Raw genomic sequence first — 26825 nt, 5'->3', positions numbered from 1 at the left:
TATCGTTGCCTAACATTATACCGGTATTACCGTGAACGGTATAATATGGCCCAGCCCTACTAGCAAGTCAAAGAGAGTTTTAGGTTAGACTTTCTGATCTTGTTTATTCTGATACTAAAACAACATTTAATAAGCAGTTAATACGCGTTTATTCTCAAATGAAAGAATGAAGATCCAAACCAGAAGGGGGTCTAACTTTGATATTGGGTCCACATCAAGAGTTTACAACTGGCATATCAAATGATATGAGATAATGCCGTGTTACAGTAAACACAGTACAGGAAACAGCCGGAGCACTGCAGGTTGAGCTGATTTGAAAAGACATTTCCAGTTGCAGAGCTTACAAAGTACTGCAGTGTTGATTCTGTTTTAACAACCCCACACTGTAGGTGATTTAGGTGACGGTGACTGATGTTTTTAAGCTTTTGTTCTCCAATAGAATCCACCCCTATCTCTGCACGGCCATCTTTGTGATGCACTGTTGTCATTATCAGTCGCTCCACACCTAAAGGAGTCACCTTAATGTCATTTGTTCAATTATTTATATTTCTGAAGAATCACTTATTCAGATTCCTCCAAAATTACCACCAGCTTTCCTTCCCATGTTAGCAATACACACTCACTGAAACGCAAAGTGTTTTGAAAGAGCACTTGCTGAGATGTAAAGAATACATAGACACGCACACTCGTTTTAAAGTGTGATCTAAAAAAGTAGTAAGATCACAACTTTAAATTGCTTTCTATTAGAGCAGGGCGATATGACCAAAAATATTTATCACGATATACATTTGAAAATTTGCGATAACGATATAACTGACGATATAATTGACACGAGACAAAATACTTTACAACTCCACAACTTTATTCGTGAACAAAAAAAAACAAAAACAAAACATCAATGTACTTTCACTTAAACAAGCAGCTGTTTTTTATGTGCATTAAAGTTATATAAAAAGTTAACATTGTAAATGCAAATTCTTTGCTGACAGTTTAACCAAAAGGCATTTCCAGTGGAAGTTGGCTGACATATCCTCAGCATAACCATGTATAATATTCACAAAACTTAAAAAGAGGTTATACACACACAATACCGTAATACTATGCTGAAGCACAGTACGTATCACTCCGCGAGGCTCCTGCCTATGGGATTTGTAGCTTAGCAAAGTTGTACTAAAACATTTGACTGTTTTTCGAGCGTCGTGTACGACATAAAATCGTTTCGAGGTCAGTAAACACAACCAGAATTCATACATAAGGCACACGGGATTATAAGGGGCACTGTCGATTTTCAGAAAAATCGAATGATTGATTTTAAGTGTGCTGTATTTTCCAAAAAACACAGTAATAACGACGGCCCGCTAGCATGCGCCACCAAAATAGTGCTTTGTTGTGTATCTGACGGACGAAAGCTAAACCAGTTCCACATCACTGAAGTTGCAGCATTTTTACAAACCAATTCTGGTTCATCGGTTTCATTCAACGATCTGCTTTCGCCTTTCTCATTCTCTGTCGCCGGCACCCTTTTTCTGCCATGTGCGTATGAAAACAAAGGCACTGCGCATGCACGTTTTACCCATATTCTATCGCAATATTTCATTTTCCTATCGTTGCCCAACATTATACCGGTATTACCGTGAACGGTATGATATGGCCCCGCCCTACTTTCTATGTCAAACTGACAAACTAAAACAAATATGTTTAATTTGTAGATATTTGTAAACAAAATGTCATGTCATTAAAATCTTGAATACATTTTATAAAAAAGATTCCAAAGAGTGATTTAGGATTTATATAGACACGATGAAAAACAAATGCATATGTTGCTTGTATATCATAGAGATGGACAATTTTCCTGTTAGCTTAGGACATAAGGGTGCAGGCTTTGAGGTGGTCACCTTGTGTTTACAGTGCAGACCGCTTTAACAGGTGGCAAATTTGCACATCCTTTTTGCATATCCTTTTAACAGTGCCCGTCAGATGTTTTATGGAATTGACTGTTTATGCACATTTAATTAATTAGAATCAGTGAAACGTTTCATCTTTGCTACTACAGTGTCTTTGGTCCTTGCTGGTTTCTAGGTAAGAGGTCATCGATAATAATTTATTGATGTGCGACCCAAGGACATATGATGAACTCGGAGTGCAGAATGCAGCACCAAATAGTGTCCGTTTTATCTGCATGACAAACCTTTATTTATTTGAATTTAGGGCTGGGCGATATGACCCAAAATTCATATCTCGATATTTTTTAGCTGGATGGCGATGTACGATATATATCTCGATATTTTTTTTTTAAGCCATAAAGTAAGAACAAAAAGAGAGTTCTTAGTCAAAGCTGTGTCCCAGATGTCACACAGGCACTTTTATTAACATACAGCACAGATGTACATGAAAAATTACTCAAAAATAAATTATGAGCATTCATTAAATAATAATGCTCCATAAATAAAAGAAAACAAGGTTGTTTTTGTGCTAAACAAAGAGCTCACAATTGTGCAGTCAAAATGTAAACTAAAAGACGCTGAGCGTAATAACAAAGACAGACAGATTTCACAGCTGCTCTGTTCCCAAGTTTTACTGTGTGACTGATAGCCTGGAGTTTGAAATCCGCTTCATAACCACGTCTCTTACAGGTGCCATTTATGGACTTTATACACACACAATACGGTAATATTACGTTGATGCACAGTACGTATCACTCCGCGAAGCTCCTCGGTAGCCGTAATGCGCCGACAATCTGTCAAGCGGTGCAGCTCCGTAGCTTACCAAAATCGTACTCAAACATTTCTTGACCGTTTGCTGAGCGCCGTGTACCACATAAAATCGGTTCGCGGCCATCCAGCACAACCAGAATTCATACATAAGGCGCGCTATCAACTTTTGAGAGAATGAAAGGATTTTAGGGTTAGCGCTGTTAGCTCGTTAGCGCGGTTAGCTCATTAGCATGTTTAGCACGTTGACGCCGTCCAGCCCCACGCATGGGACGATGCGCAGTAACTCGTTAACGGAGATTTGCCGTGTCCGTCTTGTCGCTGCCTGCACGTGAAGCGATGGGGGAGGAGGGGGAGTTGTCTTCAGTGAAGGCGAGGCGGAGTAACGTTGCGTAGAGACAAAAGTGGACGAAAGAGAGGCAAACTTGCGGCTCCACAACTATAATTATAACGTAACATAGACTATATCGATATAAAGGATATTGTCACATCTTATATCTCGTATAAAAATATATCGATATGTTTTAAAAACTCGATATATCGCCCAGCTCTATTTGAATTGTAAACATGGTTATTGCAAATCACCGATCACAACAAAAACCTCCAGTCTTAGTCTGTGTGATGCTTTAACAGGCAGGTTGCTGGTTAAATTTGATTTGAATGTTATATGCGTGTGTGTAGCATCATGATGAAGGAGGTGTGATCAGTGGTCTTGTTTGATCTGGTTAAAAATAAAGTTGAGTTGGGCTTTTTCTGCAGCGGGTTGAGTTGTAGGCACAGGAAGCCGGCAGTTAAAAATCACAACTCTGCCGTCATCATCCAAAGTGCTGCTTGTTGTCAGCGGCGACTGTGTGTTGCCAAGGCTCCTAGTTGGAGAAAGGTCGCTTCATTGAAGTTTTAACTGGTTTCCATGGTTTCAGTCGTGATGATGGTGGTTCCAGACCCCAACCACCAATTTTGAATGCGAGTGATTTACCATTGGCTATGGTCTTTGTCTGCCATGAACAAAGTGCGCTTCTATTATCAGACGGACTGGGTCCTTGGTTTCTTTGTCATTGAAATAACTGCAAAGTGTCATGATAGGTACACGGTGCTGTGTGGCACACCCTGACCTGTGTGTTTCTTAGGGAAGCAGGCCTTTCCCCATGTCCTTCTGTCCTTTTTCCTGTGTTGTCCCCCTTTTCCTCCCCTGTGCTCTTGGTAAGAAACAAGCAAGAGGAAGGGGGCCGACAGGATGGCAAGCGTTAGGTAACAGGCCTAATGTACTGTGTAACAATTTCACTCACTCCCTCAGTACACTCACACACAGCTCTCAAAGATACAGCAATCCTTCTCGCTTTCTCACAGACACACATACACATGCCCGAATGTGATTTCATTTGGGTGAGTAATACGACAAAGGCTACGTTTCTGCCTGACTTATTTTCCTGCCCTGTAGTTGTCTTCTCCCGCGTCTCAGTGAATCTGCAGCTTCAAAAGAGGAAGAACACGCACCAGAATGTGTGTGACTGTGCGGCGCATGTTTGAGGGCACTCGAGGCTTCGTCAATACGATCACATTGTGTTCCTGTCGAATTATAAAATCAGCTACGGCTCTGCCTCAGAGTGCATGCAAAGTCCCTGTTCTGTAGCATCTTACCTGTATGATGGATAAAGCTCTCACACACAGGGCTTGTAGTTGGCACTGGTCCTAGTAGAAGAAAGGCTACTGCATTTAGTTGTACTGGTTTCTATATCAGTGGAACCATCAGCTCAACATCAGGCATTATCAGGAGAAATGTGTGTTGTTTCTCCAAGGACAAGTCTAATGGTTGTGTGCAGACAAACCCAAGGAGAAATTTTGCTTCATGTTACATGTGTGAATACAGTTTATGGAGTGTTTTTGGAGCAAAGGGAGAACTACTAACTTCCAGTTACTGGTTGCACTTTGGAAATGGGTGAACGACTCAGTAACATACTTTCAGAACTTAGCAGGAAGTAAATGGTAAATGGCCTGTATTTGTATAGCGCTTTATTAGTCCCTAAGGACCCCAAAGCGCTTTACACATCCAGTCATCCACCCATTCACGCACACATTCACACACTGGTGATGGCAAGCTACATTGTAGCCACCTGGGGCGCACTGACAGAGGCGAAGCTGCCGGACACTGGCCCCAATGGGCCCTTTAACCACCACAAGTAGGCAACGGGTGAAGTGTCTTGCCCAAGGACACAACGACCGAGCCTGTCAGAGCCGGGGCTCGAACCGGCAACCTTCCAATTACAAGGCGACCTCCCAACTCTTGAGCCACGATCGCCCAGTGATTACTCCTTTACTCCCTTTTTTGCTTTGATGGTCACAGATTTGCATAGGTTTGTGTCTTTGCATAGATGGTCTAAGTAAATGCCAGGAGGCAGCTTCTAGAGCTGAAAAATAAAGCCGATGCAAAAATGCCAAAAACTTGAGTTCCCCAGGTGTTGCTTGAAGTCAGCTCCAAAGGTCTGTCACTGTAGACTCCAGTCTTATAATGCCCAAGTTTACATCATTAAAAAGCATATGCACAGTTACTATTCAACACCAAAAATTACTATTGGATTAGATGCTCATTTGCAGTGGTTTTGATGCCATCAGTGCCATCTTTGCCTCTTCCACTTGAGACACAAGTTCACACAGTAGCATTACACACAGACCCACCCCTCACTAGCAGCTGAACTAAGTGAAGTTCACAACACTTTTATAGAATATATGAGATGTCAATAAGGCTCTCATTTCACCAGCATCGAAGCATTTAACAGCTATCAGAATCTGCTTTACTGGCCAAGTATGTGTCCAAATACAGGAAATTGGGCTCTGTTTTGTTTTCTTGTTCTCAATATAAACAGACAGTAAAGACAGTAACATGTTTAGCGTATTTATATGTGCAGTGCTGCAGAGAGAAATGATGTTAAATAAAGGATGGATAACTGGTTACTATATTTGCAGTAAATACATGGGAAGTTCACAGTATGTTCAACATGCACAATGGTGTACACATGCTAAAGTTAGCTTTTCACTATCAATCACCCACACTAACTGTCTGTTAAGTTATCATTAAGGTAGCAGCTAGTGGGTTTAGGTCGTAAAAAAACACCCAGTAACGTTAGTTTTGGGAGCTATGCAGCAAACATTATTAATCCCACCCTTGTGAAAAGTTAATAGCATAATTTAACAGGACAGTACAATTACTTGCATGTAATTGGTGTTACATTTCTTCCAGTAATTAGCAGTTTTCTGTGCCTTGGCCAGCATATGTGTCTTTGTATGGCACCTGTTCAGTTTTTGACTGCAGTCTTAGTATGTATGATGCTGTAACAAGCAGGTTGCTGGTTAAATTTGATTTGAATGTTATATAGATGTGTCTGTATGTTTGTAGCATCCTGATGAAGGACGTGTCGTCTCCACTTTTAATGCTAAAGAAAGATTGTTGTTGAGGCTTCAAAATGTGGAGTCCAAAGCCACCGGGGATGGCATGGTCGTTACCTCCATCTTTTGTGCTGTCTATGGTAATCAGGCACATTGAAAACTGCGTTTAGCTGAGCATGCCACAAAAGACTTGCTGCTCTGGACTATTCAAGTCTACTGTGTAGGTGTTGCAAGTAGCAGTTATAGTCATAGAATGCTGCTGCAAAACTATGACGGGTCAAATTAAATTGGATATTAATTTAATAATAATATTTTTTAAGACATTAAAAAAAAGAAGCTGATAGTGGCCACTTACTCTGAACATTGCCAATCCCCAAGCTGATCGTTCATTCGAACAGGCCTAATGCAGACTGATGCTGTTTCAGGTGGCGTCTCCTTGTAAAGTATGCATTAATTCCAATTTCTACTTCTGATATAAAAATGTCATTAATAAAAATCGAATAAAATAGTTATTAAGCTTCGGAGGAGTGGTTCTTGTGATGTCTGTGTTCATCAAAGCTCAGTGGTGAATGCTACTCACGATGAGGTATTTCTATCTCACAGAGTTTAGTCACCATAAAATGCCTGCTTTGCTATTTAAGAAGGGGAAAAAGCTGCCAAATTGGCAGATGAATGTGATGTCCAGTTTTTTTTCTCTGCGCTGTAGCATGTCCCCTTTCTTGTACTTTCAGCTCAACACACTCAGCTGAGTCATTTCGACACATTTACTCATACAAGTGCACAACACACCAGTAAAACACCTCTGAAAGGCATTGTGCTGCTGACTCATTGTGCCTGTAACATCAATGTGCGTGCTCATGCCTAGCACAGCCAGAGCAACGCCATTTGTGCTGACCTGACGTGACCTTATGTCTTTGTGACATAAGCATGCAAGACTCAGACTCAGTTTTATAGTGTTTATATTTGAAAATATGAGATTTAACAGCAAACATTGGATGGCAGGTTATCAGTTGAGCTGGGGTTTTTGTGTGCATGTGAGTTAAAACGCCTTCACATGCTGATGTGGGTTAAGCCTGAGCATTATTCCCTCTGTGGGTGTCGTAATCTGTGTCTGCTGTCGATGAAGGTTAACCTCATACAGTTTAACACCACACCATTTTGTGTGTGTGTGTGTGTGTGTGTGTGTGTGTGTGTGTGTGTGTGTGTGTGTGTGAGAACACAGATGAGCACACAAGATGCACTTTCCCAGGCTTCCCACTGTAGACATTACACCATAAACCAAGTTCTGCTTTTTAGAATCATAGTTGAGTCATGCATGGATGTTTTCAAGTTCAAGTCCTAAAGGATCCTGAAAGCTACGCGAACAGGCATCACAGAGCATAGCTCGTCTTTCATGTTATCTGTAGGTTCTCTATAGATATGTTGTCAGGTATTTCCCTGCACTCTCTGTTTGTTTGTTTTTAACAGAAGATGATGCCAAAAACATGCTTGAGGGTAATTTAAAAATGGTGTCATCAAACAGTTTTTCCAGTAGAGATGCTCTGACTGGCTTGCTTGTAAACCCCTCAGCGCTGTCCAGACACATTCGTGTTAGCTTAATTGGCGATTCTGAATAGTTTGTGGTTGTCTTGTTGATAAAGTGCTTGAAGTGTGGAGAATAAGAACAGTATGAATGTATGGTTAAATGTGGCGTGTAGTCTAAAGTGCTTTGCGTGGTCAGCAAGACTGTTTCAATTTACTGTAGCAGAATACACTTCTTGACTGAGCAGACGTCGGTGTGGAAGTCAAGCAGTCTTGAGACTAGCACATTAGCACCAGAGAGAACAATGGAGAACCGAAGCCGAATGCCACCTACACCTCAGCCGCACCAAGCCGAAAACTGACAAGGGCGAGAGACTGCCTGAGATCCGCAGACAAAGGCATTTACAGGCAACCATTAATAGAAGATTAATAAAAGCTTCCACAGTTTCACCCGCGGAAACCTTTTACGACTTTTACTTCCTCAAAGATAGACCTTGTTGACCAAAGGCATGCGAGGTTAGTGTTTCAATTCAATATAGATGCATTGATTGTGTTTATGGTCGCTCATGTCAGTTAATGCCGGGATAAAAAATTGGCTGCAGGAATCCAGTGTTATTTAAAATCCAGGATAACTTCAGACAATTTTAGTCTCTTCAGAGTTGTTCTGATGGGTTGCACACTTGGAAAATGTTGCTAAGTGATGCCCAGTTCCTCTCACCTCAACACAGCTGTCCAGTCCCAGTGTAAAGTGGGTTTAAAATGCCATATTGATCGTTTTTGGCAGCTTACAGATAATGCCCATCTTTGATGCACACTATCTAGTGTGATCAGGGCATGAATCCAGCCTAAATGCAGTTATCTTCACAGTGTCTTGGGCAAAAATGTTGACTTGATGGTATTTTCAAGAATCACAGTGAGGGTGTTTTCCGTAACTTGGAAAAAGCTGATTTATGGTTTTCTGTGTACACAGTTTCTTAGAAATGAGCAGCATGACAGAGATCGTGGCCCATAGTAGATGTACAGTAATACACAAGATAAGACAGTGTAATGTTTTTCCATAAATAGTGCATTGCTGAAAATGAAGGCATTTTTACTGTAACTGCTAACCAATGACAATGAGATTTCCCCGCCACACAACAGCAACCACAAACACGTGTGCATGAGGGCAGGCATGTTTCACAGCAAAGATGGAGTACAAGAAATGCGCTGTGGTCTTTAAATTGTTGTTGCAGCAGTGTTTACTTCAGTCCTTCTTGTGTCTGTGTTGGTGTCCACTGTGTTTATGCAGGGAGACATTTAAGAGTCACTGTGTCATTAACTTGCGTATAAGCTCCTAACAAGCTCCCAATAATCTCAGTCCTGCTGTCCTCTATACGGTAGCCGAGTCGTTGTTGTACAACTGAAACCGCCAATAAAGGAGAGTGATAAGATTTGGATGTACTTTACATCTTAGCTTATTACTGAGTTTCTTATAACGGAATGATGATGTTTAACCTTTACTGAGCTGCATGTTACAAGTTCATTTAACAGTGGACGCAGTGAAATAACTTAAATGAAATAAAATCAAAAGCGTAGTTTTTTGTATCTACATGAGCACCAACTTTTATTTACTGTTGTTATTAGTTGGGAACAGTTACTTTGAAACGCACATCCTAAAATATTTGGGTATAGAAAGTACTCTTCCTCCAGCTCTGAGTCATGAATGGTGCTTTACACTAAATACTAAAGGAGCCATTTCTTGAACACTTCGTGGTTACTGTTGTGTTCTCCGAAACTTGTCTGTGTCTGTGTGTAGTAACGGGTCCAGACTCCTCTTCTGGGCATCAGCTGCTCGGACATGGTGCTGTGTTGAGGTCACTGTCTTGTGATCAGAAGGGCTATATGACACTTCGTCTCATTGCAGCTGGCCTCCCAGGAGAGTGTGCGTGTGTTTGTGTGTGTCTTCCTGTGTGTGTGAGAGAGAGAGAGAGAGTGCAGGTATTTTGGCAGAAATAGCCATGGAAATTGGATCAAAGCAGATGAAAATCCCAAAACTGCTTCGGTACACAAACTCTAGTGAAGGTTGAAACTGAACTTTACAGACATGCACTTGTCGCATGCTTGGCAGTGGAGTCGAGCTTAGAGCTAACCTCACCTCAGGGCAAGTTGGTTAACCTGTTAACACAATAAAATGAACATACTCTACTAGCTGTGCTAATCTCAAGCAATGAAAGCTGCTCAAGGGAAAATTCGGGAAACTAATATTTAAGAAAACGGGGAATTCAAAAAGGACAGCTCTTCGTTATCACCTCTCTGCAATGAACCTCATCCACCAGACAAGATGGGGAAAAAGCACGTCTTACAGCAGCTAAAACCAAACAACAACAGAAAGTAACTGAATTTTTGGTATGAAAACCAGATCTCATGCACCCTGTGCTTAACTCCGTACCCCATGAAAGCTCACTAGGAGTAACCCTTGAATCTCTTTTCTCATCTGATCAGATTTTGTGTCATTTCAGACCTGCTTATAGAACAAAATGACTCTGTGTGCATCAGAGGTTAGTGAGGGAGGTCTTTACCTATACAGCTACCCTTGGAAAAACCCAGAAACAATTGTAATGGTTGCCAAACCATGTGTTTATTGATATATACTGAGGTCTCAGAACTAAGGGTACAGCAGCAGTCATCAGATGTCTTTATGGGATAAAGAGTTAAACCATGTTGCAGCCATGTCTTACTTCCTGCAAGGACACATTCAGTTTTTATACTCTTAAGATATTACTAACCGAATAACTGGAAAAAGTCTCCTGTCATGGGCTGGATTTTGTCTGTGCTGAGAGAGAGAGACAAGGCTCCAGAGCGGGACCAATATGATCTGGAGTTTTCTGTCAAATGTGACTAAATGTTTTCTTTTGCTTCACTAGTACAAATGACATTTAGCAGACGCGTGTATGTGTGTCTAACATTATACATTTGTTTTTTCCCGCCCGCTAACATTCTCTATAGAGTTGTTCTCTCTCTGCCTCTGTGTATCTGCCACCAATATTTCTCTTCACTTAATACTAAATATTCAGTGCAAGGCATGTGTGAAACCGCACCCTTTACTCATTCCTCACAACCTTAAAACATGTTATAACTGCCTCTGGACCTGAAAGGCTTAAGGGGACTGGGATTGCTGTATGCTGGACCTACGCAGAGCTTTGCAGGCTGGTCTGTGGGCTACTTCTCGTGTGTGTTCGTGCTGTTGTTGTTCCTATCAGGGAGAAGACTGAAGTCATAATGGGGGGCTCCACTGCAGCCACTCTCAGTGCTTCCCATGATGCTTTTTGAAACTTTGATTATTTTTTGTATTTCTTGCTCATTGTGGTAAGCTCCAGTCACTCCCTTCCCGTCCAAATCCACTTCGCAATCGGCATTCTGTACATGATAGTTGGACTACATGCTGCTGGGTTTTATGGAGGACAGCACGCAAGCAAATCTGCATAGGTTGCTTTCCTCAAACTCTTCACCGTGCACAGCCAAATGCCTGTGCAAACAGACACGAATGTGTTATCATGAATTCCGTCTCAGCCAAGATCAACATCATGGTTGGAGGTAACTGGTATCTTTGCTCTGTCCTTGGAAACGTATCTTGATCCAGCATCTCACTTCAAGCCAGATCCTACCGTATAAAGGAGAAAAATGACTGTGTGTCTTTAGGAAAGAATGGCTTGTCCTTTGTTAGTTTTTTTGTGACTGAGATATTTATTTTGATGTCCCATATGCTACTACTGGAAAAAGAACAAGTTAAATTTACAGGATGCCTTAGTGTGTATGAGAACATGGAGAAAAGGGAATACTTCAAATTTATTTTTGTGGTGCCAAAAAATGAATAATCTTCCTCTCTTCCTCTTTTTGGGGTATGTCATTGTTGTATAATTGTACTTGCTGCCCTGTTTCCACCTTTTCACAAGGTCTCGCTGCCCCCCAAAGTGATAATAATTGTGCTCATTCTCGTGTGATCCAGATGTCCTGTTGATACCGTCCAGAAGATGCAGAGGGGAGCAGTTACGTCAACAAGGCTTGACGATGGCCAGTTCTAACAATAGATTTCCAGGGCTTAAAATACCTCGTAGACTCACACGTTCCAAACAGATGCTTACATACATGAGAGGGGGGGTGATTTTTGTTTCAGTCTTGTTTTGATGCTCTGTAAAATTATCTATTTAAACTAAACAAACATGGTCAATCAGGCTGGATAAGTCAACTGTTTTCATTTAATTAGGAATTTTGTTTTTCAAGCTTCTTTTATTTTTCTTTAACCAATTTAAGATACTCTTAGTATATCTCGCGACTATTAGAACTGAAATAGCAGTTGTGTATGTGGGGCTCAGTGCTGTTATCAAATAAAGTGTGATTTTAAAAAAAACAACACCAACTCTGCCCACCTGACACGTTGTTTTTGTAAGTTGCCAAATTTAGTGAACACATGAACTCTACCAAGTGCCAATGTTTGTCACAGTTTGTACAATACCTTTGAAAGGAAAGTTCACACACCAATGCACCATATAAGCTGGATGAATGCCACACTTGCTGCCCTGTGCTCTCTCAGGAGCCCCTACGTCCGCTCTTCCTCACTTCCCCTTCCTGTCTGCTCCAGGAAGTTGGCCTTGCCAGGCTTCAGGTGGCCTCATCTTCATGGCTAAAAGGAGTACTCGAAATAGTACTTCACAGAATTTGACAAATGAGTTGGTGTGTGAGTGTGTGTCTGAGTGTGTGTGTGTAATCACAGCATAGTTTTCATGTACTCTGTCCACACTTGTCTAGCAGAAGCAGAAGCTGTGTTTTGGGGCATCCCCATTAGCTTTGCTTGATTAAGTCATTAAAGTCATCTACCCACTCCTAAGTGGCGGAGCAAAGCTCCTGTCACAAATTATCACAGTCCGCATTGCCGGAGCTATTGTCGAGGGGCTCAGCAGTTACGCAAGCATTACGCTTGCAGTCGAAGGTCACGGTGTGGGTCACGTTATCCAAATAAGCTGGAAATCAGGAATAACACAGTCTGACAGCACACTTGCCGACCAATCACCTCAAGAAGTGTCGGTGTCCCCTGTTAGTTTTCATTTTTAGTTGTCTTTAAGTTATTTTTTTAAATGGGTAAAGTCTCCCGGGCTGCATGCCCTTAGTCCCTTTGTTGGTAATTTACTTGGCTTGTTACTGTTCTTTGATTATTGTGTCATCACAGCAATATTGTTAAGACACTGTGACTGTGCCCTAGATGTGTTGTCTGTAATTTAGGTGTCGGCAAAATACTGTTGTCATGAGTGCTTTAGAGACATAAGAGCTGACAAACATATTGTATGTTTTAAAACGCATTCTCTCCTCCTCTGCTAACCGTTATTGTTTCTGCTTTTTTTCTCTGTCTTCTGTACTCCGTGTTTCTTTTTTTAAACTCACCCTCTTCACCACTTCACCATCTCTCTTTCTCCCATCATTCATCTCCTTCCATCTCTTTTTTTCTCGCGTCTCTGTCTCCAGGTGGCTATAAAAATAGTGGATAAGACCCAGCTGGACGAGGAGAACCTGAAAAAGATCTTCAGAGAGGTGCAAATCATGAAGTTGCTGAAGCACCCCCACATCATCCGCCTCTACCAGGTACACAGTCACTCTCACCCACAGAGCCTTTTAACACATCTCTGCTCACTTCTTCCACCCGGGACCTGTGGCCAAATGTGAGCAAATAGATGATTGAAGTGTAGAAGAATCCAGATGTTACCAGACATTGTTTTCTGGGGGTGTTGACAGTTCAATTATAAAATGTACCTGGAAAAGTCTCAAAAGTATTGGAGGGTGTGGGGGGAAGTGGGGGGGCAGTACAACTACAACCTTCTGCCCAAAACCTCACTCTAGTGAGACTCGGTGATAGAAATTTAGAGGTGAGAGTTTTGTTTGTTTTCATACTTTTCCAAGTGTATGAGGATTGTAACACCCTATCAGTGTCCCAGCACCTGATCTGAAATAGCCCCCAGCAATTTGAAGGCACGCTTTTTTATCACGTTACCATAAATTTTAACAATCTGATCCTCACACACGCATAGGTTGATCAGTACACTTAAGTACATGGCTGTTTTTGTTCTATTTACATCTTTCTTGTTTGTATGCCAAACCATGCTTAGTCATTCAGTTATGTAACGCATGAACTGCCCATGACTAGATGTTGGCCTGTGAGAGGGTCTGCAGGTCCTGGTTTTTATCATTTGTTTATATCTTTAGGTGATGGAGACGGAGAGGATGATCTATTTGGTAACAGAGTACGCTAGCGGTGGAGAGATATTCGGTAAGGGAGTCCCCCACTGTCACCTTATAATGTAGATTCTCTGTCGTTGACTTTCTCTTACTTTGATTTTTAAATGTGTCAACATACATAAAACAAAATTGTAATCTAATTACAGAGTGCATCCAGGTCCTGTAAAAGTTATAGGTAAACACAGACTGAAACGTTTTGTGTTAAATTCAGGAACTTTTTCCACACACAGTACCGCTGCTTTCACGACTGCACTGTGATCACGTAATGCAGCTGTAGCATTTGGGCTCTGCTACTTTGGAACTCCAAGCTGATTTTAAATGCTGATCTAAGTGGGCTGATATCAGCTATGAATAACTGTGTTATTAAGTAAAATCTTTCTTTTTTTAATAACTTCTTTAAGCTTTTCTCTTTTTTAATATATGTGTAAAAACAGCTAATGGGGAGTAGAAGCATTATCTAACAGTTGAAACTTAATGTGGGGGAAAAAACAAAACTGAAATTCAATGTGTTCAGAGGGGAAAGAGGTTCAGTTTAGTGCTTCACTGCCAGAAAGTCTGATGAAAAAGGTAATGGTGATTAAAGGGGGCCTTTGCTAGCTAGTCTCAGACGTGGGAAGATGCAAGTTTAAGACTAATTGTGTATTTTACTAAACAATGTTAAGTCAGTGCTTGGAAATGCAGATAAATCAAAATAACATTGAAGACCATTAAGGACAACATCAAGATTTTTCTCTTTAATAAACACAAGTTTCTTAACGTCAGTCAAAAGCTTTTATTTTACTTTGATTTACATTCAACATGAACATTAATGTGTTTGATGTGTTTCCAATGTAGCTTTGGTATTAAATGTCCTTTAAAGTGGAATTAAAAAGGTTTTAGAGTCTAATTTATTTAAATCTGCAGACTCTCTGTAATTAAAATGAAAGTTTTTCCTGTAAAAATGAAATGAAATTCCCTCTCTGTGCTTTAAAATCCCAGATCCCACCAAAGCTGTACACTTTAATGTTCTCCTGGCCAGTCTTGGGAATTAATTTAAGGACATTTGTAGCACAGGATCTTGTACATGAACAGGTAGACAGTAGAAACACTGTGTTCCCTTCCTATATCCAGCAATTGTGTTTTGTTTGGATGTACAGACCACCTGGTGGCTCACGGACGAATGGCAGAAAAAGATGCCAGGAAGAAGTTCAAGCAGATCGTGGCAGCGGTTCATTTCTGTCACTGCCGCAGCATTGTCCACAGAGACCTGAAGGCAGAGAATCTGCTACTGGACCACAACCTCAACATCAAAATCGCAGGTGTGTGCGCGCACGTGTGTGTTTGCACTGAAGAGCGAATGGGTGGGTAGGTTAAATTTAGTGGTGGATGTGGATGCAGGCAAGTGTCAGCATGTACTTAGGGAGCATTTTTCTGTTTTGAACAAAATGTTTACTCTGTCAAGGCAACTGGTGAGATTAAATCAACCTCTTGTCTGCCCTGTCAGATTTTGGTTTCAGCAACATGTTTTCTCGAGGCCAGCTATTGAAGACATGGTGTGGCAGCCCTCCCTATGCTGCTCCTGAATTATTTGAGGGAAAGGAGTATGACGGTCCCAAAGTAGATATATGGGTGAGTCGACTTTTAGGTACGCAGAAGGCCCTGCTGGGCTCAAACGTGGGGTGTGGCTAGCTGACTTGAATGTTCCAGGTACGGCTGAATTGAAAAGAAAAAGAAAAACACAGACGACCACATTTCTTAAATAATACACAGAGCTCTGGAAAAAATTAATAAATGAATGGTTTTCAAATTGTTCAAAGTGATGTGCTCACAGCTGTTTTCCCTCTCCTCTGTGTAGAGCTTAGGTGTTGTTTTATACGTGCTGGTGTGCGGCGCCCTGCCCTTTGATGGCAGCACTCTACAAAATTTGCGGGCACGTGTCCTCAGTGGAAAGTTCCGCATCCCTTTCTTCATGTCCACAGGTGGGACTGCAGTCAACTCTTATTCTTCTCCATGTTTTTAATCAGACAAAACAAATTTACCTTTGTTCCGCGTGACGTACTCGGTAAAGACTTTTAACAGCTGCCGCTGAAGTCCAAGCCTGGCCAGCTTTTGATTTTCAAAAGTTTCTTTTGGAAAAAGCATTTTATGTTGTATGAGAGGAAAGAATAAAATTGGACTAACAGAAACTAAATTAATAAATGAATAATTATCTCTTTTTTTTGAACAATGCAAATCATTTTAGCCTTTTCTGATCGTTTGTCACCACATGAAAGATTTAGGCTTATTAGTTAAATATTTGAACTATTATACTCTGATATAAATGCATATCATGTATGCTTATGTGTTGTTACAGACTGTGAGTACTTAATTAGACACATGTTAGTACTGGAGCCCAGCAGACGGTTGACCATGGAGCAGATCTGTAAGAACAAGTGGATGAGACAGGGGGACCCAGACCCAGATTTTGACCGGGTGAGACCTTTTTAAAAGGATTTCACAAAGTCATTCTTTCTGTTCTTCGTGTGTGTGCGTGTGTGTGTGTGTGCGCGTGCTTTTTTTCTGTTACAGTTTCAGTATAATATGTTGATTTGGCAAAACTCTTGCCAGAAAGCAGAGTTTTTGCAAAAATGACTCACCCCATCATTTAGTGGCTACTCTGTGTTACACGAATAACATATTTAATTTGCCAGATAATTTGGTTGCACTAAAGATGATTGAAAGCTGGATGAGAATGAACCCCAGAGTTATTAAGTATTATGTTAAATATAGTTACTGTCAGGCACCAGTTAAGCTTAACAGCTAGCCTTGAACTAGCCCTCTTTAATCCCTTTGCAAGGAATCATTCATTTAAAGTTACTTTGCATCATTAGGAACTGAACATGCACATTATCTAAAAATGTTAAACTCATTTATAAAAGTTAAATTTATAGTTCAGCTTTAGATAATGGTTTAACAACATGAAAGAACGTACTTTTTATAAACATTTATAAACATTTATGTCTTTAACTTTGGTAATGGTTAATAAGTAGTTTGTGGTTCATCAAATAAGCCTTTTTATGGATGGTTATAAAAGTGTCACTGGTCTTTGCAACACCTGTTTTTAAGAGATTATACAGATGAGGACAGAATTACTGGCTCCCCTATCAACATTTTGGAGAACTATTTCCCAAGTGCTCTTAAACAGATGAAGGAATTTTTACCACAGGTTTTCCAAACTTCCTATTTGTTTTGGAAACTTAATTTTATTTTGCACACAGAATCAAAGTTATTTCATAAAAACCAAAAACTACCAGGCTCAGAATTATTGTACACTTACAATAATAATATTAGCGATGACCCAGACTCAGTTTTGCTGCTGACTACACAAGGTTTTCTTTCTGAATCTTCACATATCCTTCTTTCTTTATGATTCCTTCCATCTTGATGAGATTCCCTATTACAGACCAACTGGAGCATCCCCACAGCATAATACTCCCACCATTGTGTTTCACTATGGGGGGAGTAAACGCCCATCTCTATGGGATAAAAGCTCTAGCTTCATGTCATCTGACCAAAGGACCAATCTCCAGCATCCATCCATCCATCCATTCACTTCCGGAGTACCCAGAGGGAATCCATGCAAACACGGGGAGAACATGCAGACTCCACACAGAAAGACCCCAGTCTGATGGTGGAATTGAACTCAGGACGTTCTTGCTGCAACAATGCTAACCACCGTGCTGCCCAATGCGGAATATTTCTCTGTGTTGTCTTTAGCATACTTCAGTCTGACTTCAAGGTGTCTCTAAAAAGAAATCAAGTTTTTCTTGATCTGCAAACCAGTTCATTCATTATGTTCAGGATTCTAGAGATTTTCTTGTTTAAGACTACAATTCCAGTCTTGGATAAGCCATTCACGAGTTTCTTTGGCTTCCTACCTCCGCCAGGCTCGTTCTGTACTGTGTGGCTGTCGATACTTCTCACTCCAGTTCTTGACACTTGGAAACTCTGTGATACATTTGAATATCCATCTCCTGCTTTGTGAGCGTCATCGGTTCTTTTTCTCAAGTCTAAACTGATTTCCTTTGTTTTCGACATGATACTTTCTCACTGACAGCTCAAACTGTCACTGAAGTTTTTATACTGTGTGTAAATGGGAAAATAACACTCATTTTAACTTTACAAAATGTCATCATGGCAGTGGTTTATGCTCTGGCTCAATAAAATGGTCAGTTTTTAGGGGTGGCTAATAATATAGACCTCGGTTATTTTCTAAAAATAGAAATAATTGATTATTTCTAAAGAAAACTATGATTTTTTTTTTTTGTTGTTGTTGATTTTTTTTTTTTAAAGAAAGCCTTTGGAAACATATAGCCAAAAACTAATTTTGTCCTCACCTGTACGTTTGTAAATCACAAGACTGTGAACCTGAAAGCTGTAGTTTATATTCCAGTACTCACCTTTTGGTTTTGGTTTCACTGTCTGTTTGCTTTCACTTGCTGTTAGGTTAGGTTGCGTTCAGGGACCAAATCTACTTGGTTATTTTAGGGGGAAAAAACCCACTGGGTTAAGATATACTGATCTTTTGACTTAATGTCAGTATCTGTAGCTGAGCATATGAGGAGGAGTAATGAAAACATGATCAGAAACCACAGTGATCGTTAAAAATTCATACTATAATGGATATGTAGTGTTATGGGTGTGGATGTAATCAGAATGCAATTATCATCTCTTTTCAGCTGTAATTACACATAAAATAATTCACACTTCATAAAATCTTGACTTGTTTAACACAAGCTAATGACATAAATCAACTTAAGTTTTGGCCTCACTAATAAATTGTGAATGCTTTGATCATTATTGTTGTTTAATAGCAGCAATTATTTGCAGTCTGTAAAGCGTTGCCATGTTTTCCCACTCCCTTCCAGTTAATAGCGGAGTGTGAGCAGGTGAAGACGGAGAGAGAGATGGAGCTCATCAACGAGCAAGTGCTCATGGCCATGTGTGAGATGGGCCTGGACCGAGAGCGCACACTTCAGGTGGCGAAAAGTTTCATCTCTACCTTTTTGTTTATTTGTCAAAATAAATAGCACAGCTTATGAATGTCTTGCCTTTTCTTCTTCAGTCTCTACAAACAGATGCATATGATCACTACAGTGCCATCTACAGTCTGCTGGCTGACCGCCTCAAGAAACACAAGACCCTGCGTGTTGCTCAACCCACACTGCGCCCCATTAGCTATCCTCTAAATGCTGTACAGGTGACTCATTACATCAGTGTAGTTTTCTGCAGATTCTGTGTATACAAAATTGTCTTTATATCAACAGGTTTTAGGAATAAATTTTAAGCGAGGCACTTGAGCTGTAGATGTAGTAAAGGCGCCTCCTCCATCAGTATATCTTACTGTAGTCCTGGTGTCTGTCCGCTGAATGGTTTTAACCCATCTCTGCCAATCACTCTGGGCTAAGAAGATTGTTATCAAATTAGTGCAACCCTTATGACCTCTGTATGTGTGTGTGTGTGTTTGTGTGTCCCAGCAGACAGACCCACAAGGTAATCCTGTTAGCATAACCGTTCCCCACGTCCAACTCATCAATCCAGAGAACCAGATTGTTGAGGTGAGTTAGCAGTGGAGTCAAGTGGTTGCATCAGCCTGGGAGTAGGTGCGCAGCAGCTTGAAAAGCAAGCTAGAACTAGCTAATTTCTTCATAAACTGCAACAGTGTATATAGTATGATGAGAAATAAGGGGAGTCTCTTTAGACTCTTCAACTGTGTTTTGATTTCAGTTAGTCAGTGCTATGTAGTAAAAATGTGTTCTGTTTTAATAGAAAACACTTATGCATGTTTATATAAACATGGAATGCATTTAAAATGTGAACTTTGTCTTTATTAAGTAACAAATGCACACAAGCATGCAGCACACACTACCAAAGATCACTTCTGATTACCAAACACTGGCTGTGTGTTTATCTATCGTTCAGCCTGACGGCAGCATGGCTCTGGACAGCGATGAAGGGGAGGAGCCATCTCCTGAGGCCATGGCTCGCTACCTTTCAATGAGGCGGCACACTGTGGGGGTACCAGACCAAAGGTTAGGCATGAACTGACACTGTTTTCACTCACATTATTAGGTATTTGTCTAAAACAGTGCAGCACAATTGCATTCAGATTTGTTGACTGCCAGCTATTTATAGATGAGGTAATATATTTTAGGGTGTGCACATGTGGGTTATTTCAAGCAAATTTAAGTAAGAATGAGGAGCATTAAAGCACAAGTAATTATATTAGCTGCTTTCTCACTAATCTTAAACAATCATAGACTCATTTTATGTCATTTTCTCCGTTTCCCTAACAGGACAGAGATGCAGGAAGATCTCCAGAAGCTGCCTCCTGGTTTCCCTCGTGGTGCGCTGCCCCAGCCCCCTTTCATCCCTCTTGCCCCCACTATGGGTCAAATGCACACTCTTATGCCCACACAGAGCCTGCAGCCCACACAGCAGCTGGAATACAAGGTACAGTAAGCTGGGTTAGACCGGATTTCACTTGGTAGCCATCAGCTTACTTTATTTATTTTCCTGCTTAATCTGACTTCCTGTGCCTGCTGATCCTCCAGGAGCAATCATTGTTGCAGCCGCCTACCCTCCAACTGCTCAACGGCATGGGGCCTCTGGGTCGAAGAGCTTCCGACGGCGGGGCCAACATTCAGCTACACGCTCAGCTCTTGAAAAGGCCCCGAGGGCCCTCGCCACTTGTCACCAGCCCGGTGAGGATCTGGATTTCTGAATGTAGTCCACCTTGTATGTCGTCCTCCTATGTGCTGAACAGGCGTTGACCAGTAAACTCTTTGCTTCTCTTAGCATCCTATCCCTGCAGTAGCTCCGGTGGATGAGGAGGGTTCAGACGGAGAGCCAGATCAAGAGGCAGTACAGAGGTAACCCACGGTGACGGTTTTTGGTGAAGGGGAATACCGTACAGAGGTGCTGTCTAAATGAGAATCTGTGGAAGTCTCATAACCTGTGACGACAAGTACAAGTACTGAGATCTGGGTCGGCCAAGATATTGAAGTCTAAAGTTTATAGAGGAGGTTTCATAACCAGGTAACTGAATAAAACAAAGTGTAAAAAACCCACATGAATATAGTCATGTAATGACAATTTTATGTTTGACTTAGTTTTTTAAAAATAATGTGGAAAAACATTGACATTAGTCTGGGGTAATGATGGGCGCTGGGTTCTTTTATGGAGCTGTTGAGTCTAGGTGAGCTCTTCCCAGCCGATCCTCTTCAGACAGCACCTTCTGTAGACCTCGCTGGTGTCCTGGGTTGCTGGGAGTGAGTGCCTCTGGCTGCTCTGCTTTTTTCCCCCCCAACGGGAGGTGGCCACTCTGCTGCGGTGCTTATCCCATCTTTTCTCTCTCCATTGCGCAAGTGCCTTCTGCCACAGTCCTAAACTGAATCTGCCACCAGACACAGTGCCTCCTATCACTCATACTCTTTGGCCAAGAGCTTTTCTTTCTCTCTCTCATTTCAGTAAGTGCCAAATTATCCTCTGGACCTTTTCACTCTTTCTCACACAGCTTTGCTAACTCTGAAGCTTGCAAAACCAATGAATACTAAATGGCAACCAGTCCAATCCTAAAATTGGAAGGCTGGGGCGTTGCGGGACACCCATAAGCTATAACATCCATCGACCGGTGTAATTTTGTTTACTGTTTTTTGATTGGCTAAGATGATATTAATCATGGCACCTATTGGCAGAAGTGGAAAGGGGTGGGCCTTCCCTCCCCATCTCCATTAGCCAATGAGGACAGAGAGCTGACCAGCGCTGCTTCCTGTCTCCCACCCTCACCCCCGTCCTCCCCCCCTCCCTGCGGCCCAGGTACCTGGCGAACCGCTCCAAGCGGCACACGACGCACACGCTCATGAGCACATCGCATGGCGAGCCCTCGGCAGAGTCACAGCGGCCCCAAGGCCCCCGTCAGCGGGTGGGCTGGGTCCCCGACACACACACCCGGTGAGGGGACACACCCACTCCGAGCTCTCTATGCACAGACACACACAAACACTGAGACCCATTAAATGAATGGAAAGTTAAGCCCAATTCTTTCTCACACACTGTCACACACACATTCTCATCACTTGCAAACACATCACAAACAACACAAAGGATGTGATCCATACCCACCAATGGAGAGTGATGGTAGAGATGGAGTTTCTGACACAGGGCGCAAATGCTGTATCTTCACATCACCAGTAAACCAGGATTTAGTAGAACTCTTTCATTTTCACAAACCTGGGGGAAGACAGAGATTTTACCAGATGTTTTTTTTGTTTTTTGGAGGTATGAACAACATCTCAGAGCTAAATCACTACATTTGTACATTTTCTCTGCAATAGCAGCCATATTTTACTGTTGTCATGCTGGCAGTTTTAACTGTTGTCCCTTATAGGTGTCATTATCCTCCCCCTCAGCTCAGCAAAACTGAGTGTACTTTTCTACCAAGGCAGCCTAACCTTGGGTTTAAAATGGGGCTATAGATGGGTAAAAGTTGAATTTTAAAGAACGCATGTTCTGTTCAGCTGTATTTTTGTCTTTCTTTTTTATGAATATGAATGATGACAGACACAGCTGATTTATCCAATCCCATCAAATGATCTGTATTGTCTAAGCTCTGTACAGAAAAATAACTATATCAGTGTTCAGCTGAAGAGGGGACTTACTGTCATGCACCAATCAGCCACAACATTAAACCCCCACCTCCCAATAGGGTAGGGCTTCCTTCTGCAGGGAAAACAACAGGTCAGCATCTTGGATTATTCTTTGTGCTCCTTGAGCTTCCTTGAGTGTGTTGTCCTTCTTAGGGAGTACCATTGTAACACTGGGTATGTGTGTGGTCTGTTTAGGTGGTTTGGGTGTATGAGATTAAAACCCACTGCAAAAATAAAAACAAATCATCCTAGTAAGATGTTTAATTCCCTTCACCTGTCAGAGGTTTTAATGCTGTGGCTGATTGGTGTATATATATCATCAGTGTTGACCTTAGATAACCTGGCATGAAGATCATCTAATGTAACCAGGCTTACATGGCATGATTTACAGGAAAGGTGAAATTTCGAGGTTTCCTTTGACACATAAGTTCGGGCTCCTTACGCTTTTTACACACTGGACTACGCCTCCATGACAACACCTGAATATGACCATGTTGTGCAGGTTTAAAGTGCTCACATGTCTGTTTCTGTGTCTTATCTCTGTCTGTATGGCTGAATGCGTGTGTCCAATGGTGTACCTATGGTATCTGTCGTGTTACGTCTCGTGTATATGTGTGTGCGTGCACGTGTGTATTTGTGTACACACTTGTCTGTGTCTGCTCCCCATGGCCCCCTTTTCAGATCCAGCTATAAGGACTGTAACACCCTTCATCTGCCCATGGAGCGCTTCTCTCCTGTCAGACGGTTCTCTGACGGGGCTGCCACCATTCAGGCCTTCAAGGCTCACCTAGAGAACAGCAGCCTCATTAAGCAACTCAAGCAGGTACATCACCTTACTCGTACATTTTTAGAGCCATTAACTTGTTTACATCCTTATATTTGTGCAGGAGTTAAAAATATATGGCTTACTTTTACTTTTTAACCAGTTAGAAAAGAATCACATTCAAAGATTGAGGATTTTCAGTGAAACCGTATCACTGTTCTTGCTTGGCTAAACAAATCACTGTTTTCCCCTTAGGGTTGATATTATATATATCTATATCTCTATATTGTATGCAAAACATGGTTCCCAGAGCAACAGTGCAGAACAGGAAATAGTTTGCAGTCGCTCTGATGCAAGTTTGAATCGCTGGCGAGTACAAACAGATCCCTGACACTGTAAATATGTGCTTTGTTAGCAGTGGAGGACTCTGATGCGATGCATTCAGTCAGATAGTCTTGGCACAGTCAGCCATGGGATCTGAACACTGTTGTGACTCCTTGTTGGGAGGACTGTTACTGCACTTATGCTAACTTAATTTCAGTAATCATCAAACCTGAAGTCTGACATTTGCTTCACATCACCTGTCTGTTCTTGCTTCATGTTTTTGGATGGCCCCTCCCCACACACACACACACACACACACACACACACACACAGAGTAGCACAACAATAGACTATCACAATCAAGCAAGACTCATTTAAAAAACACACACACATATTTTTTTTAACTTGAATTTCTTGTAACATCTGCCTTTTTGCTTTTATGTGCATCACATGGCCAAATCTGTTTGACATGTTTGCACAGGCTGCTGTGATAATGTGCAACAGCTTCATTTTATTGTTTGGTCTTCACACCACTAAGTGTGCGGGGATTCCTGTTAGCCTGTCTGTTGTATCTATGAAGCGCCTTGAGGCGACTTTTGTTGTGATTTGGCGCTATATAAATAAAATTGAATTGAATTGAATTGAATAGCCAACTAAAGGCTTTTCTTAAAAGAAAAACAATGTTGGATCCACTGCATCAGCTTTTCTTAAAATGAGACCAAACTGAATCTCTGACCTGACAAAACCCACAACTTTTCTTGAGATGTCGCATCATTTTCAGCAATCCCACAATGAGATTACCTCACCCACTAGGAGGCGTAGGTGGGGAAAGAGATAATGATCAGAATCGGTGGGCGCTTCATGTTGAGCATTCAGGATTAATATTGCTTAGAATAGAGACACATACATGACCTATGCCTGGGAAAGCACCCGTAAAACTAGATTACAGTAAATTACGTCTCTCTTCGTTGGTCATAAAAGCTGAAACTGAAAAAGCTGGTGTTATCAGGAGGTTGTACTTAAGAAGCACTTGGAAAATGTGGTATTTTTGCAACACAATTAATCTTATTAGCTAAATGTGATCGGTATCATTAAACACAGGGTGATCTTAATTATATGAGCACACCTGTGGCAAACAAATCTGAGGTGAAACGGTGTTGAATGGTTTGGATTTTTGGATTTTTGTTCTAATTACTGGCAAGACGGTAATGAAAGCAGCTGTGGTAATTGTTCAAACCTGAGAGCGTGTAGAGTGTGGATACTTGTAATTTTGTGCCTTGTTAGCATGTGTATTAAACACCCTGGGTGCGCGTCTGTGTTTCCAATAGGAGTGTGAGCAGCTCCAGAAAATGTATGCTGTCCAGCAGGATGAGAAACTCCTGGAGCACACCCAGCAGCAGCATATCCTGTACCAGCAAGAGCAACAGATCCTCCACCAGCAAATCCAGGTATGTGAAGCTAATGATACGAAGCACTGTGTCTTCACATCAACTTGGGCCACGTTATGAAACTCTTAAGTAGACCTGTTGTGCTCATGTTTAATATGAGCATCCACCACTGTATTATTATTGTATTCTACTAATTTACTCAGAAAAGGGAGAATTATGTTTTGATTATTGCTGCAATGAGACCTGGGCGTACTGCACTCAATTACTGATGCTCCTGGAAACAAAAGTTGCTTATCTTGTTGAAGGAGAAACACATGTGAGATGAAACTTTATTGATCTGGATCACCTTAGACTTGGCTGCAGTGCATTGTAGCTTCATTTTACTTAATGTGTTTTTTTGGAGGCATGAGAAGTGTACATGCGTGTTATGCTTTGTCATGTTATGTAGTCTGCCCTGTGAGCCATAATCTGGTTATTTGTCTTTACTTGCAGGGTCTGTCTTTAGGCCATGGAGAAAGCCAGCCCAGTCACCTAACCCACCAGCTTCAGAGGTACACACACACACATTACTCATCAGCTATTGAACGGTGAACAATGAACCTGATACCGTGGTGCAGCGCTATCGACTGAAGTGTTACATCACTGTCGTATCTCTCTCTTCTCCTCTCCTACTCTGTCCTGTCCTCCCTCAGGTTGCGTATCCAGCCCTCTAGCCCTCCGCCAACACAGCCCAGCAACCACCTCTTCAGACAGCCCAATCAGAGTTCTCCGCCTGGCTCTGCAGGAATAATGCAAGGGCACGGTTAGTAATACCACCGCCGGAGTGCTTAAATGCTTTAGTAGGTGATGTGACTGTACAGAAATGCAGTGATTAAACTGTAAATATAAAACTAACTGGCTTATTCACAGCTCGCTATATATTTATTAGAACATCTATTTTAACATAGAAAGAAAAACCTAATAATCAGCATATTGCATTTCTGATTCAACACATGGTAGTTTGCATCCCAATGTGCGTAGACTTCAACAAGTAATTATTCTGACTCACTAAAAGATCCAGATCTTCCACATGCATTGACATCATTTGTTTTATCCAGATAAAACAAACAATCTCATTCGGAATCTTTAAGTCACTTTGCACTCAAAGCTACGTGGCTAGACACAGTGAAATATTGTTCATGTAGTCTCTGTGCATGAGTGTGATGTTGATCTTAACATATTATACTGCAGGGGTGGGCAACTCCAGCCCTCGAGGGCTGGTGTCCTTCAGGTTTTAGATGTGCCCTTGATCCAACACAGCTGATTCAAATGGCTAAATGACCTCCTCAAGAGGAGGAGAAGTTCTCCAGAGTGTTGGTAACGAACTAATCATGTGACTCAGGTGTGTTGACCCAGGGTGAGATATAAAACCTGCAGGACACCAGCCCTCGAAGCCTGGAGTTGCCAACCTGGAGTTATAGTGTGTTAATTTAAACTTGTAATTGCAATCAAAGTATGAATATCTGCACAATACAAACTGATTTCCAATTCTCAGTTTCATGCATTTAACTCGTGACGCGACCTGAACGAACAGTGTACAATTTTAATATGATGTCCGATTGTAAACACTCGTTCGTCAGTATTAATGTAACAGTAAGAGAAAGTTTCCTAATTACATTAAATCTATGCCTGCCTTCAGTGGACATAAGAAGACTTTAGATGCTACAGAGGTCAGATGTTAAGCCCACAATTCATACTTTATAAGTTAATTAAAATAGGTTTTGGGATTTGCTGGTAGTGCAGCTAAAGAGCAGATATTTAATTTAAA

General features: G+C 41.4%; 1 protein-coding gene across 4 annotated transcripts in view; it reads left to right on the top strand.

The window, feature by feature from the left end:
* Window positions 1-26825, top strand: part of sik3 (SIK family kinase 3) — a 39414-nt gene that overhangs the window by 5131 nt on the left and 7458 nt on the right. For 2 of the 4 annotated variants that reach the window (XM_005942434.3, XM_005942432.3), the window contains exons 2-19: window positions 13110-13226; window positions 13845-13908; window positions 15014-15175; window positions 15361-15485; window positions 15712-15835; window positions 16210-16328; window positions 18764-18874; window positions 18961-19095; window positions 19373-19453; window positions 19818-19927; window positions 20192-20348; window positions 20450-20599; window positions 20694-20767; window positions 21714-21848; window positions 23225-23366; window positions 24959-25078; window positions 25511-25569; window positions 25711-25820. In XM_005942434.3, the coding sequence (XP_005942496.2) occupies window positions 13110-13226; window positions 13845-13908; window positions 15014-15175; window positions 15361-15485; window positions 15712-15835; window positions 16210-16328; window positions 18764-18874; window positions 18961-19095; window positions 19373-19453; window positions 19818-19927; window positions 20192-20348; window positions 20450-20599; window positions 20694-20767; window positions 21714-21848; window positions 23225-23366; window positions 24959-25078; window positions 25511-25569; window positions 25711-25820 (2095 nt within the window). The remainder of the gene's footprint in view (window positions 1-13109; window positions 13227-13844; window positions 13909-15013; window positions 15176-15360; window positions 15486-15711; window positions 15836-16209; window positions 16329-18763; window positions 18875-18960; window positions 19096-19372; window positions 19454-19817; window positions 19928-20191; window positions 20349-20449; window positions 20600-20693; window positions 20768-21713; window positions 21849-23224; window positions 23367-24958; window positions 25079-25510; window positions 25570-25710; window positions 25821-26825) is intronic. The other 2 variants (XM_005942433.3, XM_005942435.3) reach the window with 2 other exon arrangements.

The sequence above is a fragment of the Haplochromis burtoni genome, unplaced genomic scaffold (genome assembly GCF_018398535.1).
Source record: "Haplochromis burtoni strain Fernald_Lab_line unplaced genomic scaffold, NCSU_Asbu1 Contig_284, whole genome shotgun sequence".
Taxonomy (NCBI): domain Eukaryota; kingdom Metazoa; phylum Chordata; class Actinopteri; order Cichliformes; family Cichlidae; genus Haplochromis; species Haplochromis burtoni.
The sequence above is the reverse complement of the archived record's forward strand: the minus strand, read 5'-3'. Positions and strand labels throughout refer to the sequence as shown.